The sequence below is a fragment of the Microcebus murinus genome, chromosome X (genome assembly GCF_040939455.1).
Source record: "Microcebus murinus isolate Inina chromosome X, M.murinus_Inina_mat1.0, whole genome shotgun sequence".
Classification (NCBI taxonomy): domain Eukaryota; kingdom Metazoa; phylum Chordata; class Mammalia; order Primates; family Cheirogaleidae; genus Microcebus; species Microcebus murinus.
In genome coordinates, this window is record NC_134136.1 from 91,307,671 (window position 1) to 91,330,693 (window position 23,023).

The window sequence follows — 23,023 nt, forward strand, 5'->3', positions numbered from 1 at the left end:
AAATAAAAATCTATGCTGAGGCATGATTATTCATAGACGTGAAAGTGAACCCCAGATAATCCACAACAAAGATTAAATGTATTTTTTATTAAAATATGGATTTTTTTTCATAACCTAATACTGACAATCTGGGAGCACAAACCTTTCCAAAAAAGAATAAACACTGCTGCTAAGATATAACTCAGGGAAAGACAAAAAGTTTCTCTGCATTCTCATTCTATCTACCTGGTTGATTAACCTTTTGCTACTTTCTCAGTGCAGGCTAGGAATGTTCTCTATCACCTCTCAGGCTGTTTGGAAGTTCTAGCTCAAGTACAGATTAAATCTTATTCACCACTGGAATCCCCAATTTGTGTCAATCACTATTGGTATCTTTCAACCAAGACTGAAATTCAATTAGGCCAGGCCCTCACAAAAGAACTATAACAGACATCTCAGAACTGGTTGGCCATTCCCTTACCTCATTCCATAAGTGTGGACACTCTAGTAAAGAGGAAAAAAAAAATCACTGGATATGGTGGCAGCATGCCTAGGATCAAGTCCTCATTCTTTTTCTTTCTAGCATGGTGGGATTAACAAATCAATTAATCTCCCTGAGCTTCAGTTTCTTCATTTATAAATGAGGGACAGGCCAGGCGTGGTGGCTCACGCCTGTAATCAATCCTAGCACTCTGGGAGGCTGAGGTGAGTGGATCGCTCAAGGTCAGGAGTTTGAAACTAGCCTGAGCAAGAGCGAGACACCTGTCTCTACTATAAATAGAAATTAATTGGCCAACTAAAAATATATAGAGAAAAAATTAGCCAGGCATGGTGGCGCAAGCCTGTAGTCCCAGCTACTCAGGAAGCTGAGGCAGCAGGTTTGCTTGAGCCCAGGAGTTTGAGATTGCTGTGAGCTAGGCTGATGCCATGGCACTCTAACCCGGGCAACAGAGTGAGACTCTGTCTCAAAAAAATAAATAAATAAAATAAATGAGGGATAATAATAATTACTCAAAAATTATTGGTGTTGATATTAAAAGCCACAGATGCATAAGAACATACCTTGTGAACCAGAAGGCGCTATGCAAATATTATTTGGAACTAGTATTATTTTGCTCCACCACATAAATTCTTCAGCCTTGAAATTCCTATTACTTGCTCTCTAAGTACCATCTCCTCTCTTTTTTCACTCTATCCTTTCTATTGTTTCCATTATTTTTATCCAATCTTGATGTGCCCTACTCATTCTCTGACATAAATTCTCATTCTATTGGCCATCCACACCCAGCTAAATAGTTTCTCCTGCTGACCTTTGAAATAGACACATTATTATGAACATATTCATGTACTTCTTGGACCTTCATCTCGAGCACACACTCTTCCTTCTCATATCTACCCAAGCCTGGTGTAACCGCATCGCAGTGCCTTCATCTTCCTCATAGCCCTTGCAGATCACAAGACTTGAATAAAATCCCTTTTCACATAAAATATGATGTTTCTAATTTTAACCCCCTAAGTGGTGGGTCTTAACAGTATTATTACAAGCATAATTTAGTTCAAACCTTCTTGTTAGAGCAAATTAAACCATTTCCCATTTACATAGATCCTCAGTGCCTTTGCTTCAGCCAGGAGAATAGGTAATTGTTCACAAAAACCTTTGACATTTGATTGCATACTCATTCTGTTAAGTGTTAATATTTTACAGAGAGCAAATTAATTCTTTCACTAGGTATTTCTCCTTGGTAAACAGAATAATATTCATTTTAGTAACCTGTAAATCTTTTGTGGGGCGAGTTACTTTGTTTTGTTCTTTCTTTTTCAGGAAATAGTTTATTTCATGAATTCATTCTTCCAAAATACCTTGCTCAACATCAATCATGTGTGGCATTTGAAGTTCTGAACACACTAAATGCATATTAATTAAAATAAAAACAAATCCTTCTAATTCATGGTAGTCAAGAACTAGTTTCATTTTTGAGTTTGTTATGATTATAAGGAGGGGAGGTGAGCAGCTGTCAGGAAAGAATGTAAAAGACTTAAAATGGGCAAAAATAAGATTATTGAACATTTTACTTAGTATCCTGCCTAGTGTCCCTTTCTGGGAAATTTTCACCTCTTATTGTCTTTGAGCTATTTTTCAAATCCATAACTAGAAAACTGACATAATGTAAATGATTCTTGTCCATAAAAAAATCAAATGAATTGTGTCTGGTGGAACATAATTGATTACTGCCGGATAGATAAACTGATGCATCATTTTGTAAATGCATTTCACCAGTCCTTATTTCCTCTATATGTGTGGTTCCTTGAAATCTCCTGTGAAATGGTTTTAACATCTTACTAGTTCCCTCATTAATTAAAGAAATAATAAAATCTTTGATACTATTCACTTTTAATTTGTATGAGAGCCATAAACTTTCAGGTTTCTTTAAAATTATCTTTAATGGGTAAAGACTATCTATTGACTGAAAAAGGTAAATCCTTAGATACTGAAGAAATGTGAATATTTTTCTTGGTTTCAAAATAAAAATCAAAGGAATGATTTGTCCCTCAAAACTTTTTAAATTCATTAACTCATTTAATCTTCTCAGTAACTCTGAGAGAGGGGTACCATAATTATTCACATTTTACAAATGATGAGAGGAAGGCAAAAAGAGGGTAAGTAATTTGTCTGTATTCAAAGTTATCAGAATTAAAAATCTAGACATTCTGGCGCCAGAGTCCATGTGATCTCAAACCATCACACAATAGTGAAATACAAGGTGTTCTTGCCAAAAGAAGACAATACTAAACATTCTTAGCTAATATTTAACACATTAACTGCCATGTGAGTTGTATTTAACTCCAGCTAGTTTTGAGCCTGGGGCCTCATGAAGCATAAGTAACTCACAAATCTCTTCACCTTGGGAGCCATGAGAACTATTTTTCAAGTTGCATATAACTCACACACAGAAAACAATAAAAAATAACAAATTTGTCATTAAATTAGAAAGGATCATTTTGTTTTCAAGGTTTTTATTTTATTTTCATAACAAAACACTGTGGTCCCAAGGAAAAAAATGTTTTTTTCTAGTGGGTCAGTCAATGTGTTAAAGCAGGGTTTCTCAACCATAGCACAATTGACATTTTCAGCCAAATAATTCTTTGTTGGGGGTGCTGTGCTATTCACAGTAGGATGTTTAGCAACATCTCTAACTTCTGCTTACTCAAAGCTGGTGGCACCACCACCCCCTCTAGTTGTGACAACAAAAATGTTTCCAAATATTTCCAAATGTCTCCTTGAAGGCAAAATTTTCCCTGGATGAGAACTACTGATCTACACTAATCTCTAATAGAAACTAACAAAATGAAATCTTTGACATTTTATAAAGAAATTATGTGTAGAACAGGGAGAGAACTCTTCGATATTTATGAAAACAGTTGAATTAATCAACAAGTTGATTGACCAGGGAACCAGGGATTACCTTATGGCTGACTGGATCTCAGCAGCAGGAAGGGTGTGATTTTTTGAAGGGTCTGTAACCACAAACCAAAATGACACCCTCTGGGTTACATTGCAAAGTAAGACATGAGCAATTCTGCAGACAGTGGAAAGAAAAAATATATTAGAATATCATTCCAAATGGCATCAAGCTATTCACTCTACTGCTATTACCATATTAAGAGGCATCTTAGCCATGTTTGAAAAATCATTTAAAGAAGAAAATTATATAGGAAATTCCCTTTGTTTCAAAGTCATATCCTTGGGAATCATTCCTTAAATAAGGAATCTGCAAAAAAAAAAAAAATTAGTAGAAACTGTTAGGGATCTCATTCTCCATCATCTGTTGGTGACAGCCCCCAACTCCCCTATCCCCACCTTCTTGAAGGGTTGGCTCTTCCCTGAACCACAGAAGATTTTGGTGTTTTCTCATCAAGCTCCTTTTAGTGCCCTGCCCATTTGGCCTTCCATCTCTCAGATCTAGACAAAATCTGTTGCCTGCTCTTGATTCAGTACTTGCTCTGTCTGCCTCTACTTCTGTCCCTCCCCTCCCCAAGCACTGGGGCCAACCCAATAGGTGGCTTCTGAACATATTTTTGAAGAAAAAGTTCTCAAGAGTGGTTTCTTTCACATCACCTTCAATAGACCTCCAAACTTAAGCACTATGATCAATTCACCAGAAGTCTACGAATCCTTTGTTTTGTAATTATATGCTTTTCAACTGCAAATTGGAAATGTGACTCACTCTACTCTGTATGCATGGATTGCCATTAAAAGGGAAAAGAGAGAAATGATATTAGTGTTCAGAGAGAAGACAATCTATACTGATCTATACGTGTATGCACAGAGACTGGAAATTATAGGAGAGTTCACATAAAATCAGCATTACCAGTACTAAAACATAAATCCTGGACGGCTTTGGCCATTTACTTAAGAGCTAAATTGCAAAAAGAGACATTAACATCCATCCTAGAAGAATGAAACACATCACCTATCCTGAGTTATTTGTTTTTCCTTAAAAGACCATCCAAGTGTATTATAAGTTCATTTTCACAAAGAAGAAAGAGAGCACCTTCAGTCCATAGGTATCCGTAGTTTTCAGGACCTGGCAAAATTTATTATATTTTCTGCCTTTAAAGGTCAGGTACAAAAGTAGAGACAACCGCTAGACCCCTCTGCCCATAGCCAGGTGCCTGGGACCAGCAGTGGGAAGGACAGAGACTTGAACTTTCCTGGTCCTCCAGATAGCAGGGACGGCCCCGCCCACTGCCTCTGAGCCTGGTGATGTCTGCCAGGTGATGTCCCCGTGACCACGTGGCAACCGCCTGGCCGTTGCTGTGTCCGGTGGCCAGAGGGTCCCGAGGACGCTCGGGACCCTCTGGCCACCGGACACAGCAACGACGATCACCGGCCTCTGCGCCCTTCGTCCCTGGCCTTCTCCGCAGACGTCGGTGACTTGAGCAGGTCAAACCTGCACTTGAAGTCACCTGCCCACCGCACCGCTGTCATGGGCAACTGCCTGAGCTGCCTGGGCGGGTACCTGGGCACTCCCGAGGCCACACAGCCGGCCCAGAAGCGCTGGTCCCCGCGGCCCGGGCCCGCCAGTCGCCCCCAGGCCCAGGACCACTGCAGAGTCCACTACGTCCATCGGCAGCGCTGGGTCCGCACCCGGCCCCTGCCCAGCGCGCCACCCGGCTGGGACTACACCCAAATCCGCAGGGCCCTGGCCCCCGAGGCCTGGAGGCGCTTCCCCAACAGGCCTACACCCGAGAGCCTGGTGGGGCCCGATCTCTCCTACGCTCCGCTGACTTACAGGAAGCGGTGGCTTTGGAGTGCCCGCAACCCGCGTCCAGTCCGCAGCCTGGTCACCGTCAAGATCGCTCCCCCGCAGCGCCCAGGCAGCATCTACCGGCGCCTGCGGGCCCAGGAGAGCCCAGAGCCCTGCGCCACGGAGCCCGTGCTCAGGGCCCTGGGGCCGTGCGACAAAGGCAAAAGGAAGTTCGACGGGCCGCTGTGGTTTGAGGTCCCGGACCCCAAGCGACAGAAGCCGGGCCCGGAGCCCCGACCATCTGCCTTCAGGCCGGTGAGCAGAAACGGAGTGGTGCCCGCCTTCGAGCCCAGGCCAGGGCTGCTGGTCGCAGGCCCCCGCCGCTGGGGAGCCGTGTGGGAGAGCAATGGGATCGGCCTGTGCTCGCCTGGCCGCCTTCCCGCCGCCTGCCCCGGCGGCTGCCGCATCTGCCTGGGGAGCAGCGGAGCCCGGGGAGCAGCTGCTGCGCCACCCCGCAGCCTGGAGCCTGGCCACCCCGCACGGGAGCCGCAACCGGAGCTCGAGTGGCTCTGAGCACACCCAGCCACTCATGCAGCCCGGGGCCCCAGCTTCACCGCCAGCCCTGGCAGCCCCTGCCCGCTTCTCCTTGTCCTCGGAGCCCACCCTCAAGTTTTCCAAGATTCTATTGCTCTCTCAACCCTTGCCTTTCCCCTGCCCACCCGCACCTGCCCTCTCCCCGGTCTGCTCAGTTTGCCTAGTTACAGTTCAATATCAAATGATTTATTGGTAGTAAATGAGCAGTAATGATCAATTGTTATTAATAAAATGCATTGGCTATTCAAATATGTGATGATATGTTATTTTCGTATTTAATTTAACATTTAATAATTATTGAGATGTTTAAATACTTATTTCAAATGTCCTGTAATTTAAATCATCATAATAGGCAGCTTTATTATCATAGAGATTGCCATAGTCTTTCTTCTGAAGATCTACCACCGTGGTCTCTCCAACTTGGCGCTATTGACGTTTTAGGCCAGATGATTTCATTTTTTGTTGGTGGGGAGGAGCACCATCCTGTACATTGTAGGGATTTAGCAGTATGCCAGGCCTCTAATGTCTAGGTACCAGTAGCACACCCATAGTTGTGACAATGAGAAAAATGGCTCCAGGAATTGCCAATTAATCCCTAGGGTAGAAAGATCAGAAGTCATGCTGGTGAGAACCACTGAGGCACAGCGACCTCTACCGGCAGAAACAAGCCAGGTCTCCCAAAGTGTGCGGTTTTATGATACATACCAAACACGTAGGGATGAACAAAATGAAGTGGCTCATGCTTGACTAATTTCGTTGAATGCTTTGGGATGTGAATAATTCCTGTTCTGGCCTTACTAATAATCAGGAAATACAAAATTGTTGAAAACTAGCTACTATTTTAAATTTTTCAAATTGCCAAAAATTAATAATTAAATAAGTGTTGGTAACAACACATCAAATTGGAATCCCAAACAATGCCGTTGTTAGCCTACAAGTCCTGCCACTCGAGTGGCATTTGGAAGTGTTTCCTAGAACAGAAAGTGTGGCTTCTAGAAACTCTCTTGCACACATACACAGACACTGGTGAGGATGTTCTTTGCAGTACTCATCATCATAGCAGAGAATTGGAACAACCTAAATGTCCATCAGTAGGGGAATGGATAAAGTAAATTTGTTATATGCTATCAAGGAAATACTGTTCCACAGATTAAAGGAAAGAAATAGCTCAAGGTTTCTCAAGCTCAGCATGATCTAGCCAGATAATTCTGTAATGTGGAGATACACAGTCCATTGTAGGATGTTTAGCAGCAAACCTGGCCTCTATAGTTGTGACAGTCAAAAATGTCTCCAGGCACTGCCAAATATCCCCTGAAGGAAAAAAAATCACTCCCTTGGTGGAAACCATTGAACTAGAAATACATATTTTCTAAATAAATGAATAAGTTTCAAAAAACACAACATCAAGTAAAAAATACAGGAGGTTATATATTATGTGTAGTAATGCCATGTACATAAATTAGCCAAATATCAAATGGTGTTCCAGGCATAATAGAGGAGGCAGAAACCAGGTAAGAAGTCATTTGGATACTTTGCCTGTATTGTTCTTTCCATCTAAAGCGTCTTTAAATACTGTTTAGACAGGAATTTCATGGTATTCCCCATTAGAGAGTCAGAGAATGCAGCTGTAAACAAAGCAAAGTCCTTTGTCCTGTGGAGCTTGCTGTCTAAGGGGGTAGAGACAGAAGATAACAAGTAAATAAATGCATATACTGTGGCAGGGGGTGGAGGAAGTGCTGTAAAGAAAAATAAAGCAGGGGAGGGATGCATACAGCTACCCTAACACAGCTGTGGGCCCAAATACTCTCCTCATTCCCATCACCATCGAACTGTACCATGAATTCAAGATCTTTACATTTATTCAATTATTCCATTGGGTGGTAACTCACACTTTAATATATTACCTTAGCAAAGAAAATGAAAATATTATATCTAATCAGAAATAGAGATTTCCAAAAGATTAAAATTGTTGCTGAAAATATTAAACTCTACCTTTTCAATGGAGACAGTTATTGTTAGATATGAAAAGTTCCTGGACTGGCTGAAGACCATTCTCCTAAGTGAAATATCACGAGAATGGAAAAAAAAAAATACACCATGTGTATTCACTATTAAATTGGAACTAACCAAACAGCACTCATGTGCACAATAGGATGTAAAACTCAACAGAAATCAAAAAGGGGAGGAGGGGATGGGTGAAATCATACCTAATGGGTACAATGTACACTATCTCGGAGATGGGCACACTTATAACTTTGTCTCAAGTTGAGAACCATTGGAACATAGGACCTCTCAGTATTATCTTTGCAACTCTTTTGTAAATCTAAATTTTTTTTAAATTAAATACATACACATATACATACATACAAATATAAGAGCAAAACAGTTATTTAAAACATTGCCTGGGTACCGTAAAATTGCCTACAAGAAAAAAACCTAGGCAATGTTTTAATGTTTTTACGAGCTTTGTTGATAAAGAGATAACAGATAAAAACATACTTTGAAATTAAGAAAGCTGTATTCAAATGTAAGATATTGGAACCCATCAGCATAAGGATGGTCTTAATAGCTATCTAAATTTTTTAATAGTTCTATTATATATTCCAATGTAAAAATATTTATTAAAATGCCTCCTATTGTACTAGCATCTTAAGAAGAAGTATTTCCATCATTTCTCCAAGATTGATATTAGGAAAAAAGGTGAATGGTTTTAGCTGCTTGGGGTCTTCTTCACGAGAAGAATATTAATTGCCCTTCCTACATGATGGTTCTGCGCAAAGATGTAACTCCTCTAAGATTTTAAGCGAACAAAAATGTAACCCAGGTGATTAATAAATGTCGACCATAGAAATATAATTGTAGAGATGTGTTTATGTTTTCTTCACACACAGGCAGTTGAACTAGGGATTAATAAGCCCGCTCTCTAAAGTAGCCATGTTGTGGAAAAGCACAGCCTTGCTCTGAAGATACACAAGGCAAAGGCTGTAGGCGAACATGGAGACTCACTCCTGGGCTGGGCTTCTTACTTGCTCAGATGACACTTTGAGAAACTAACTGATGTCTTGGCCTCCCCAAGAGTAAGAAACTGAGGTCCAAGAAGAGCTAACACCCAGGCAGTGGGGAGCTACTTCTCCCGCGGCCATCGTGCGCCATGTCCAGCATGGGAGCATCCTCCCCAGGACTAAGGTGGAAGGAGAGGAAGAAATGGGTGGGCGGGCACTGCTTTCTCGCGTCCACTGCACCTTAACAGACAGTCCTCTGGCTTAAGAGCCAGGATGTTAAACGTGCTTCATTCACTCACAGATATTTGCTAAGCACTAACCTTGGTTAGCCAATAAATATGGTTAGAGCTGGTTAGGAAGAGAGTTCCTACTGCAAGGGCATTGAGATTCCATGACCTTTCGCATAGCAACAGATGCAGAAATTTAGTGAGGTCAGTCAGTGTCTTGAGAACACTAAAAACCAAAGCGGAAGCCAATAACTCCCAAGATGTCAGAATATACACATAGTTCCATGCCCTGTCCAAGAATAGGCCTAGGACATGGGGAGGTTAAAGGCTTGCACATTTCATGTGGCTTGTCTGTAGTCTTTGTCAGGAGGGTCTCTAATCCCTGTCCTGATTTGAACTTCACGGTCTCCAAGCAAAGAGCACTTGTTTTAATTGTATCAGTTGTAGGGACACTATGAAATACTTGTCCATCTGCCACAAGTAGATTTCTCTGGGTCCTGGGACATGAGGACAAGGCTCAAGTCCATCCTATGCTGTGAACCCCTATATTCCTGAAGCATGGTCCATGTGGGGCATTCAGTAAGTGATTGTGAAACAAATGGATGGATGAAAGAATTAAATAAGATAGATTAATAAAGATTAACATCTTGCTGATTCTGACATTATTCCCAGAGGGACAAACTGAGGAAGTAAATTGGGCCAGGGCTCCAACGACAGAAAAGGGAGGCAGGGGAGGAAGGAGATGATTTTCCCAAAATTTTGTCTTCCCCATTATGAATATTCAGAAAACAAACTACCACAGAGAACTGTCTAGTAAAAGAAGAATCCTGAATATAGTGCAGATGGAGGTAGCCAAGAAGTATAAATGTGAGGAGAGAAAGTTGGTGCTAAAAAGAAAGTAACATGAAGAATGATTATACAGAGTTCAGTAGTTAATTTATTAAGGAACCAACCAAAGGATACAAGTTTCTTACAATTACAGATTATGCACAACTAGTTACTTCTCCATGGTCTTTCTTCCAAATGTGGCTACACTGAATGTCCAAGGTTTGCACAGAATAGAAAACTAATCAGCCAACAAGCACTTATTGAGTTAACTACATTTTAAAGTATGTTTTTTTTTTTTTTTTTTTTTTTTTGAGACAGAGTCTCGCTTTGTTGCCCGGGCTAGAGTGAGTGCCGTGGCGTCAGCCTAGCTCACAGCAACCTCAAACTCCTGGGCTCGAGTGATCCTTCTGCCTCAGCCTCCCAGGTAGCTGGGACTACAGGCATGCGCCACCATGCCCGGCTAATTTTTTATATATATATATCAGTTGGCCAATTAATTTCTTTCTATTTATAGTAGAGACGGGGTCTCGCTCAGGCTGGTTTTGAACTCCTGACCTTGAGCAATCCGCCCGCCTCGGCCTCCCAAGAGCTAGGATTACAGGCGTGAGCCACAGCGCCCGGCCTTAAAGTATGTTTTGATGTAATAAATAAACTGAAATGCCATTAGCACAACTAAATAGAAATCCTACATTTTCAAGATTTGAAATATGGATGAGTCTGATGAAATTATTTATTTATGCTGTTAGAACTCCTCAGCAAAATCAAATTCTGGTTTATTGTTCAATAATATTGTTTCACACATGCATCAAACAGGCCAAAAATAAACAGCAACTTCATGAATAAAAAAGGGGAAAAAACCTTTTATCTTTAACCTTTTAAACCATCTCATACCAAATACTTGTAGTATAGCTAAATACATATATGCAAAAAAAAAAAGTGAATGCTTGGAATAAGATTGGTTTTTGTTGTTGTTTTTGCTCTTCTTCCAGGTCTTTTTCTCCTTTGAAATTTATTAATATAATGAACATGGTCACATCACAAGTGAAGTCAGAACTAGGACAGAGAATGCTTCCAAGACTGGTTTGTCATCCAAGATCTTTTAAAACGGCTGATCCCTAACAATATGTACAAAATTATAAAATGTAAATTTTAAAATGCTAATAAAATTCCTTTTTAAAGTACTTTTAAGAAAAAAAAGCAGGGCCTTGGAAGTTTTGTTCTTTTTTCCTCCCCTGTTTTAAATTCACGCTGTTGGTTTTGGTTGGATGGTAGAAAGCGCTTGTCACCTACGGTGGGTGGCCCTCCCTACTGGAAGGTGTACACATTTAGATTCTGAGACCCAGTGGACAGTGAACAGGTCACAGCAGACTTTTTTCAGGCTAACTTTCTCTTTTTTGCTGTCTAGTCATCCTCATGTCTTCTGCTTCTTGGTATCGACATCATCATCCTCATCATCTTTTTTTTTTTTTAATTTTTTTTTTTAGACAGAGTCTCACTTTGTTGCCCAGGCTAGAGTGAGTGTCGTGGTGTCACCCTAGCTCACAGCAACCTCAAACTCCTGGGCTCAAGCGATCCTCCTGCCTCAGCCTCCCGAGTAGCTGGAACTACAGGCATGTGCCACCATGCCCGGCTAATTTTTTGTATATATATATATTTTAGTTGGTCAATTAATTTCTTTCTATTTATAGTAGAGATGGGGGGGGGGGGGTCTCGCTCTTGCTCAGGCTGGTTTCGAACTCCTGACCTCAAGCAATCTGCCCACCTCGGCCTCCCAGAGTGCTAGGATTATAGGCGTGAGCCACCGTGCCTGGCTGATCCTCATCATCTTAAACTGCCCATTCGCCCACAACGGCCTCAGCTTCCTCATCTTCCTCTTCCTCACCATCACCTTCTTCCTCCTCCTTCTCTTCCTCCCCACCTTCTTCCTCTTCCTCATCTACCTCATTGGCAGCCTGCCGCTCTCCATTTTCCTCACCGTGGTCCCCAGTAGTGGGGGCATGTCGTCCCTCTGCTGCCCCCTCCACAACTTCCTTCTTCTCCTTAAGTCCTTGCTGCTGATCTTGGAGTTAGGGTCCAAGGCCGCATGTGACATGATGGGGCATGCCAGTGAGTGATCCGAAGCAGCGAATTAAAAAGAAAGCCAGAGTCCAAGGACTCTGGCGACAAAGCTGCCAGACTCCTGCCACAGTGGCTGTGGCCAGCCAAGCCAGGAGAGGGGCCCGGAAACAATGCAATGATGGCTTTTCAGAGCACCCAGTGACTGATGGAATTATTTGAATTCACTTTAATAATCATTTTGGCCAACTGTTTTTAACCAAGATATTGTATTAACACACACACAAGTGGCTTCTTTAAGCAAAACATTAAAAAGAGGTAAAAATGTTTACTCCCTTTCCTCAAGGCTGGGAAGTCCTGGTCTGAAGGTAATTCTCTAAGAATTGGCTCCATTGCGATTTTCCATCAGAGCCAACTGCTTTCAGGAGGTGGTAAGAATCAGGCTCTTGTTTTTGGAAATCAAAGGACTAAATGGGAGCTGGGCTGCTGTTTTACAAGCACAAGACTGTTAATCCCCTTACCATGGATACAACAGCACCTTGTTCCTTTTTAAATCACAAGACTGATCCTTGAATAATTAGGCAGAGGAAGAAATCCATTACTTGCCCTCCACCATTTAACTCAGAAAGAGAAAGCCACGCCTGAGTTACCTCTTCTTGTTCTATCTCTCTTGCTAAAAATAATAAATTATCTTAAAGCTGATATTGGAGTAAATAAGGCAGATAAATTCACCAGTTTACCTGGGAGATAGACTAAACTTTGGACTTAGATCATAGCCTCCTTAGGAACTCTTTTCAACATTTTAAAATTCCTGTGAAACTCTTTCAGTAAATCTGGCCTAAATCATATTACAAATAGTTGAAAAAACTTGGTTGCCCTCTTCAATCCAAGTCCCAAGAAAAACTCCAGTAACCAGACCTAATGAAACCAGATCTTTCTCTTAACTTCATTTTTCCATCCATCTTCCATTCTGGTTCTAAGAAAACCCAGCAAACAGAGCAAAAACCATGTGCTATCAAGATTTGTGAATAATGATTTTGAAAGAATTGTCTTATCGCTGTCACATTTAGTCCATCTTTCTATAATATCTACATGGCCAGGTTCTTGGGTATGCTCCTGGTGCAGTGTGGGACTTGGTCTTACACCTCATTTTAATCTCAGTGCCCAGCACACGGCAGGCTTTCAGAAGAGGTCACTTAATTCTGTGGACCCAACCCCAGCAGTGCAGTTCTGCAGGCTGGCCGCGTGCAGGGAGAGGTTATGTTTCTCATGACACTGCCTTTGGGCACTGGGTCAGCTGCTTCTTCCTCGCCTCCTGGCAGCACCTAGAGTGGATGGTGTAGTTTTCCTGAAAGTGTCCCAGCCAGTCTAACCCAAACTGCCCTCCCTCCTCTAACCTGCAGCTGTGCTCTTTCCAGCAGGTCTAGCAGGAGCAGGAGCCCTGAGCGGAGGCTCCAGACCTTCCCCCCAATTTCCTCTTTCCCTGCATGTGCTCCCCTCCCCCAGGCTTCATTCTCTTCCTTTAGGGGCAAAAAAAGGAGATGGGGATGAGATAGATAAGAAAGGGCAAAGTTCTTTTTCCTGGACCAAGGCCCTCTGTGGTTCCTGCTACTCTCAGCAGTCCTCTGCCCTGGCCGTGTCCCATCACACCATCTTCCCCTGACATGGGTGAGGGGCTCTGGCTGACTCCTTACACACACACACACACACACACACACACACACACACACACACACACACGCACACACGCGCACACACACGCCCCAGGCTCTGCCTCCAGTGGTCCACCTCCAGCCTGGCTCACTGCCTGGCCCCGCCCTGCAGTTGGTTCTGAGCCAATAAGCAGTGACTCCATCCTGTTCCCTTCCCAGCCTCTGCTTGGCCCCAGGAATGTATTCAGGATTCTGTCCCAGGTATGAGCTCGGTGACTGAGGACACCATCCTGTTCTCTAGAACTCAAGCTGCTGCTACTCTGCCGGCAACTCACGGGAGGGCTGAGAATGTCTGCAAGTTGGGGAGCATCCAGCCAGGAAATAGCATGCCCGTCTCCCCTCCTACAGACAGCTCCCCCCTCTAAGAGCAGTTCTCCACCTGACTTGGGGTAGGCAGGGAAACAAGCAAGAACATTACACCAGACACATCACTAGCGTGGAATGGCATTCCGATCAGAATGGAGCCCGTTGTCAACACCTCGAGGGGCTGCACTGGTGAATCTGCACAGGAACAACTCCTGCCCCTGCCCTATGGGGAAAGGGGTGGACATGTCACAGCCCTCCCTGCAGGGCCACACCCTCTGCCTGTCTGACCCTCTCAGGGAACCCACGCCTCCTCCTCCACCGCCCACGTGGGCAACGGCGACTGGACCAGAGCAGCCTCCAGTACGTCCTGCGTGCAGGCAGCCAGGACCTCTGTTTAGAAATCCATCCTCTACCGTAGCCAGTGAGGGGCGGGCTGTAAGCGTGTGCCAACGGCAGCTTCCAAACGTGAAGAGGCATCCTCAGGAAATAATGAGCTCTGTATCACTGGTGGTGGCCAGACTTGATAGAAGAGATGTTATAGTAAGGACTGGGCAAAAGGTAGGGTGAAAATGAGCATATTCATTATTCTGTTTATCACTGGAATATCTTTATTTTCAGCTCATGTGATTTGTGCTATTTTTTGTGCTTCACAATATCTTCAATATCTTTGAAATATTAGCCGATAAACAATGAGAAGGGAAAAATAAAATAAACAGCCAATGCCAAGCTTTGGATCCTGAAGCCATCCTGGAAAGGGATACTTGCCACACTCCAGAATCCATTCTGCCCCCAGTGGCACCCCAAGACCTCTGGAAGGCGGAAGGTTTAAAACTGACGCCTTTGCCACGCTCCTGGTGTCTTCCATGGCCCGGCCTCACTGGACAGACACGGCCCCTCTGCAAAGCTGCGCTGTGGGGCCTTTCGCACAGGAGAAGGCTGCTCACGTGGGACGCAGCCTCCTCTATGGCAGTGCGTGTGGGGTCCGGCCCAGCACGTGGATTGCATCTTAAACACATCCTGCTCCATTAAGCCACCCTCATCACTCACCTCCCTGACAGCAGGATTGCTGGGGCTCCTGCCGCCTGACCCTTTACAGAAAAATATTTACTGACCCCTGGTCTAGTTTGCAGTTTCAATTTTGACAACTGGCATTGGCAACACAAGCTTTCATATATATGATGTGCCCAATTCTACCTAAAACATCTTTTAAATAAACTAGAGCAGATGTTCACAGACACCTACAATACCCCAGGTTCTGAAGGAAGACATTTCAAAAGTAAACTCAAAATTAATCTAAAATATTACAGATGTATATTAATTTTTCCAATGAACAGAAACAATTGATTTAACTTAGCATGTACCAGGTGAAATGTGGGCACTTAGAGGAAGTAATAGTGCCCCGAACACAGCAATGTATAAAACCTGCTTTACAAGAAGGGCTAGAAGAAAATACCAAGAGGCTATTCAAGGGGTTAGCAGTGTGAGAAAAACAGTGTTTTTCTTTTATTTTTTTCTTTTCAATATTTTGTGATGTTATCACCTTACTTTTGTTGGAAAAGTCATCATAAATAGGTGTGAAAGAATGGTGTAGTTTAATGGCATAAAACATAAGTAAATATATTTTTTTAATCTGTAAAATAGGAAAAAATTTACTTACAGCAAAATTTTCTTTTACTATATACTTCTTTTATTTTTTTGAATCATGTGAATGTATTCTTTAAAAATATACATCCAAAATATACATGTGTATACACACAAATACATGTATCATGTGTTTATTTTGTTCCCTCAGATTCCACTCTTCTGTTTTGTTTCTTATATTCATAGCCCATGAATCAGATATTGTGGGTATGAGGGAGACCAATTAATAGTCCTCTTAATAATTAATAATCCTCTTCACCAGGCTCTAAGTCATAAAATTAAGACCAGAAGATGAAGCAGATAGGAGACCAAATTTAGAGGCTAGGTTGGAGAATAGGACTTTAATTAGCAGGTGAATTTTCTTCTTAATTTAAAAAACATCCTGAAATGAAATAAATTCACCTACATCGTCTCACGCAGAGCAGAACTGGGGCAGGTGTTGTCATGTACTGGAGTAAATACGCAAGATATTTAACATCCCATATGATATGGCACCTACTAATCTAAACAGTTCTCAGCTGCAAACAGAAAGGACAGCCTTAGGGTGTGCATGCCTGTCCATGCGGAGCCTGGTTCTGTACTTAGCTAAGGAGTAGCACAGGAGAAAGCCTGCCATCATTTGGGGCAGGCTAGCTCCCAAAGAGTCAGGAAACCATGCCCAAGTTCTCCTTCCAGCTCACCAATCAGATAAATCATTTCACCTCTTAAGGGGGGGAATGAGGGAGAGAGTAGAGAGAGAGCAGGAGTGTTATCCTCATCACAAATAGAGAAGGAAGGAAACATCATAAATAGAGAAGATTTCTCCAGAAGAATAGACAAAAATATAAAACTACTAAAAGTTGTAGTAAGTGCTTTTAAGAAAATAAAGTGCTAAGAGTGGGAAGAACCTATACATATTTGGGTTACTCTACTCTCAAAGTGAGAGTAGAGTTCTTTAATATCTATCCACCTATCTGCAAGAAAAATTAGATACACAATAGAAATGTAGAAAGCTTAGGACACATCATTGCAATTTGGGGACATATTTATCTTCATATTACGTATTGAACAAAGAGCATTGTTGCAACATGATATAAACTCTAAGCCGAGCTAGATTACAAGTTTTTAAAAGTTCAATAAAAAAGTGGGGCCCTTCAAAAGATTACATTAATAAATTATCTTCAAGATTGAGGTTTGAAATAATGCAGTACCTCAAATAATACCGTAAATTATCAGTTAAGATTTTGCACTGTTTACTTACTCCGTTGTTTCTCTTTTGGGAACCTTTCTCATGGAGAAAGCTACCATCGCTCTGAAGAGATATTCTTCATTTATATCCCAGGCATACTGAATTAGAAGAAAAATAAAAAATTTAGAGGCAAATGGTAAAAAATGATCCATTGGATTCTAATTGTGTGCACCACAGTGCTATGCCCACTCATGCTTCCTTCCTCTCTCTCTCTTTCTCTCTCTCCCTGTCACTGAAAACTGGAGACCATGATAGATCATATCCTCATATTGTTCAGGGCGGTGTTTCTCAGAAATTCTATAATTCCCCGTTTGGTGTGTTGCACTATCTTCCTCAGAACCTGCAATATCAGTGACTGGTCAACAAATAGGGCATTTGGACATTTCACTGTGGCCATATATGATCCATTTCCTTCCTCACGTCTTCTCTTCCTTCATAAACTCCCTCCCAGTTTCCTTTCCTTTACTAGCATCAGTGCAGTACAATTTTTCAATTTTCTTAGCTGGAAACTTGAGTATGTGTGTATGTTATGGGCTGAATTGTGTCCCCCCCCATACACACACACACACACACACACACACACACACACACACACACACACAAAATTTCTGTTGAAGTCCTAATTCCCAATCCCTCAGCATGTAACTGTAATTGGAGATAGATACATAGCTGATTAAGTTAAAAGAGGTCCTTAGGGTGGGCCCTAATCCAATATGATTGGGGTCCTTAGAAGAAGAGGAAATTCAGCACAGACTGGTACAGCGGGAAGATGGAGAGCAGATAGTCATCTACAGGCCAAAGCGACCTGGAACACATCCGTCCCTCACAGCCCTCAGGAGGAACCAAACCTGTGGACACTTTGTCCTTGGACTTCCAACCTCCAAAAAAGACAGAAAATAAATTTCTTTTAAGCCACCCAACCCTAGCAAGCTTATATGGTATATTTGACTCATTCATACAGCAAAGTCAAAAGCCTGAGGCAGGCCGGTTGCGGTGGCTCATGCCTGTAATCCTAGCACTCTGGGAGTGTTAGGCAGGCGGGTTGTTTAAGGTCAGGAGTTCGAAACCAGCCTGAGCAAGACCCCATCTCTACCAAAAATAGAAAGAAATCAATTGACCAACTAAAAATATATACACAAAAAATTGGCCGGGCATGGTGGCACATGCCTGTAGTCCCAGCTACTCGGGAGGCTGAGGCAGGAGGATTGCTTGAGCCCAGGAGTTTGAGGTTGCTGTGAGGTAGGCTGACGCCATGGCACTCGCTCTAGCCCAGGCAACAAAGTGAGACTCTGTCTCAAAAAAAAAAAAAAAAAAAAAAGCCTGAGGTAACAATAGACTGGCCTGTTTAAGGACCATCAATGAAGCTAGTGTAACTGAAGCACAAGCAGGCAGGGGGAAGGCAGAAATAGCTGCGGGGAGGGGAAGGACTGGGGAGAAGGGAGTTGCCATATCACAAGGTCATTGTCAGGATTTGGATTTCACTCTGGGATAGGGAGACATATTTTACTATCACTGCCTTTCTCTTCTGGTGAAGGGGGTGATAGTAAGCAAAAATAAATGGCTCCTAAATAACAACAAAAAAATGTATCACTCAGTTCCCTTCTCTGGGTAAGAAGGTTTATGACTGCGCCTCTTTCTATCTCCTAGATACTTTTATAATATATTCTTTAAACTTTCTTCAATTGCTTCTTCTCCTTCGCCCTATTCTCCTTAGCCCTATCTTATATAACTCTGCAATAAGATGTTCCAGCATGAACAGAAAAATTCAATCTCTTTTTTTCCTAACATGCAAGTGTTGAATATTGCATTGTAATGTCAGCTTTAGATCTTATTGGAAGTGCTCTTTCAATCTTTTGAAGTGAACTTTTCATTTTATATTATACCATGAAAGTTTTCAAATAATTAACTGGCTCGTGGCATATAGCTCCTTGTTTTTGATAATACATTTCTTTCCAAAATTAGTTTTACTCAGAATAAGAGTAGCTATAGTCCAATCTCATAAATAAATGAGCAAAACATAAAGAAGAAATGAGTCTGGTTAAAAATAGCACACAAACACTATTCAGGCAGGGAAGGCTTGTTAATAGAATGCAGAGGATGGGGAATAAGCCTGCTCAAGTGTAGGTGAAAGCAATAAGCTCCATTGAGCAAATGCAAATGAAGATGCTAGCCAGCTCTCCTTGGCACATGAATTTAAGTTGCTTTTTAGATCTTGGGGGCATTTGATCTGATCTCCTGTCCTCACATTGATTCCTCTTAAAAACAAGTGCAGGCCGGGTGCAGTGGCTCACGCCTGTAATCCTAGCACTCTGGGAGGCCGAGGCAGGCGGATGGCTCAAGGTCAGGAGTTTGAAACCAGCCTGAGCAAGAGCGAGACCCTGTCTCTAGTAAAAATAGAAAGAAATTAATTGGCCAACCAAAAATATATAGAAAAAATTAGCCGGGTATGGTGGCACATGCCTGTAGTCCCAGCTACTCGGGAGGCTGAGGCAGGAGGATTGCTTGAGCCCAGGAGTTTGAGGTTACTGTGAGCTAGGCTAACACCACAGCACTCTAGCCCGGGTAACAGAGTGAGACTCTGTCTCAAAAAAAAAAAAAAAAAAAAAAAAACAAGTGCATAAAATGGCTGGGTAGGAATCCAGTTTTGGTCACAGAACAAAGCCCCGAGCTATTTAAATCAGGACAGGATTGACACAGTTCTAGATCAGGTTGGGGATCCTGCTAGTGGAACCAACTTATCTTGGGTAAGTGTGAAAAGATTGAAAGATTGTGCATTGGCCATAGCATATTTCTACCAGGGCATTCAGAACGTGTCAAAGAGATAGGCTTCACTCATAAAAGGAATTAAGCATATGTAATGCTGAGAAAATGTACAACTTAAGAGAGGAGAAGGACAGAGATACTAAAGCTAAACATTTGTATACTGTGTGACCCAGCAATTTTACTCCTGGACAAATACCCTCCAAAGAGAAAGCATATGGAAAATATGTGTGCAAGAACGTTCATAACAGCTTAGCTAACTGTCGTGCATATACTTGACACATAATAGGTACTCAATGTGTGAAATTGAACACACCTTTCTATTCCCACATGTGGCTTCACAGACCAAGTGGTGCATATTAATTGCATATACTTATCCATCAGTTCAGATTCCTTGGTTCCTCATTTCAGTAACACTTGTGCCAAGGCCCTAAATGTCCCCAGCTCACCTTGCTTTTTGCACACATCTAAAAGCCCCATGTTTTAGGTAAGTAATCAGTATAACTTGTGAAAATCACAAAACAGGTGAGTTGGTTTAATGCTAAATTCATGATGACCTACCCCTAAATTGCCTGGAAATCCCTTAGGTTTCTTCATCATTCTCTTTCATGGGCCATGTGACTATTTCAAACCTCACCTCACATCTCACTGAATGCCTTCAAATTGCTTCATAATTCATAAATACATCTCAAGTCATCAATTTAAACTCTCCCATCCTCCTGACACCAAGATACAAAACTTCCTCCATAGACACACGTCCTATCCACCTCTTCCCTGAAGTGCCAGATACACCTACGCCTATCAGTGGCTATTCTCTCCCCCTCGATTAGGAACGCTTCCCCTTGGCCCTTCTCGGGATCTAAACAATACCAGTTTCCCCCTGTCTTCTGTGTTCAAGTCTTACTGGGGCCTGTGCATTGCTTTTTAACCATGCTCAAGTCTTTCCCATTCAAATAATAGCAAAGACAAATCACTTTACGCGATCTTCCTATCTTCCACCTATTGATGTCTCTCTCCTGCCCTTCACAGCCAAAATTCTCCAAGTTGTCCACATTCGTGTTTCCACACTCGTGTTTCCACACGTTCACCACCCATTATTTTTAACTGTCTCCGTTATCTGCCTTCCAGCTGTGCTAGTCCACAAAGCAGCTCTCTCTCCAGCCACCGTTGACCTCCACATTGCTTAATGCCATGAGCATGTTTCAGTCTTCATCTGGCTTGGCCTCTCAACAGATTCGATGCCCTTGAATGCTCCCTTCATCTCGAAACAAAACTCCCCAACACAACCCACTTAGTCCTTGGCCTGGGCCCTCCTTTCTAAGTTCCTCCTCTCTGCCTCAATTTTAGACATCTCAGCCTTCTTTCTGTCCTTCACTCTCACCAACCTCTTTCCTGTGATAAGCCTTTGCACATGCTGTTCCCTCCACCTTTCCTTCTTTTATCCCCTGGTTCACTTCTCCTCATGCTTCAGACTTCACAGCAATTGCCAGGTGCTGAGGTCCCTGATGAAGCCATAACCCCTTTGTACTTCCCTGCCTTAATACTTGCCAAGATTGCATGTTTGCATTTGGTTTACTGAATATCTAATGGATGACTGATTCTCCCACTACTATAAGCTCCACAATGGCAAGGACAAGCCTGATTTTAACCGCCATTGCATCCCTAGCATTCAGCTTGGTGCCTGCATCAGAGGATCCTGGGATAAGCAACCCTACACACTGGCAGAGAGAGTGGATTCTGCAGTCACACTTGCCTGGGTTCAAATCTTACCTCTGCGACTTGCTGACTTGACATCTTGAGCGAGTTACTTAATTTCTTTGCACCTCAGTTTTCTCATCCATCCAATGGGAATGGAAATACCTGTACTACCTTCTGCAAAGGGTGGTTGCGAGGGCTAAATGACTTGATAGGATTAAAATGCTCAGGAGGGTCCCAGCTAGAATGTAAACTAAGTTCTGAATAAATGCTGGCTGTTACAGCAATCATTACTTATTAAGTAAATAATAAAATAATACATTGGTGGACTGGCCTGAAAACAGAATATCTCTAAGTTTTTTAGCACTCTTTTTTTGTTGTTATTTCTAGCCTGAGGCATGTTAATATCACCTTCTAATGGGAAAAAAATTTTGCAGGCCACACTGGGAAATGGAAACTAGAAATAGAAATATTGTCTTATTAATTCAATGGTGGTTACTGTTCCTGTGAGTGTTTTTAAACTTCTATTTCATAAGCATATATTTCATATTGTTACTTTGAAAATTGAGAATTGAGGAAATTCACTTTGGAATTGGAAAATTTGGGGCTACAAAAGACCTTATGTGGGTAGAATTGCCTCTTCTTTTCAATGACTAGAAAAATGAGACTGACAAAAGCCCTTTTGCTCCACCAGGCTGGGTTGAGATGTTCATTTTCTAAATTGTTTTGTGTAATGCAAACCTTCACATATTTTCTAACATACAGTGCAGATTAAATGCTTTTAGGCAAACCTACTTTATTAGCAATTTCTATTTTACTAAAATCTATCTTTGCTTTAAGAAAAGATCAGATTTAAAGTCTTTAGAAATAATTAATTTGAGATTAACTATGCAGAGACCCATTATTAGAGAAAGGGTATTATTAGCAAACAAAATTTAAAATGAACACTCAGGTGCACCACTTACTGCTTTGTCTCCAAGAGCAGTCTTGATACTAAGTCTCACTTTAAAAGCATTTTCTGCATCTGCCAGAAAGAAAAAAGAAAGAGCAGTATATGGTGATAAGATCCATCAAAACGAAGCCTGATAAATCCTAATATTTAATTCAACTCAAAACAACAGAGCACAGAACTACAATTGAGCTACCCTAAATACTCCTAAAAGTTTAACCGAAATCATCATAGAAGGTTTTAAATTTTCTTTCAAACTCATCAGTCATGACCCCAACTTTCAAGCCACATCATGTCTGCGGATTTAGAAAAATAAAGAGTTCTTTCAATCAATGATTTGTCAATCATTCAGAAAACTGCTAATCTATTTAAGTTTCAAGGCTACGTACCTGGTTGACAGAGTTCAGCATGAATAGCCGTCACCAGAAGGAAGAGCGGCCACAACATTCTTTCAGAGTGGAAAACAGAAGGCAAACTGAGAAAAAAAAATCCACCCTGCACTTAAAGCTGCCTTAGCCATTCTGTGACCCAGATTAGAATATCAGAGAAACAAGTGAGCCACCATCTAAAAGGTTTAATGATTAACACCCATCATTTGGGTTAATACTTCTATAAAAGCAGCTGTCACATCTCCTGTCACTTATTTACAAAAATCTATTTGAAAAGCAGATTAGTTGTTTTTTTACAGACCCTACCTCAAAAGAATGTTTCCTCTGCTGTCTCAAAGATGGAATCCTCCCCCCACCCCTCCTGTGGTTGTCTGGTTAAGTGCACGGTAGAAAGCACTGAGTCCTCTCT

General features: G+C 42.1%; 1 protein-coding gene across 1 annotated transcript in view; it reads right to left on the reverse strand.

The window, feature by feature from the left end:
- The window catches only part of CLTRN (collectrin, amino acid transport regulator), a 34,727-nt gene extending 11,977 nt beyond the window's left edge, over nt 1–22,750 (reverse strand). Inside the window, exons 1-4 of the mRNA XM_012784759.3 lie at nt 22,615–22,750; nt 22,242–22,300; nt 16,834–16,919; nt 3,444–3,557 (exon numbers count right to left, since the gene is read on the reverse strand). Coding sequence (XP_012640213.2) covers nt 3,444–3,557; nt 16,834–16,919; nt 22,242–22,300; nt 22,615–22,672 — 317 coding nt within the window. The 5' untranslated portion in view covers nt 22,673–22,750. The remainder of the gene's footprint in view (nt 1–3,443; nt 3,558–16,833; nt 16,920–22,241; nt 22,301–22,614) is intronic.
- Nucleotides 22,751–23,023: the final 273 nt, after the last annotated feature.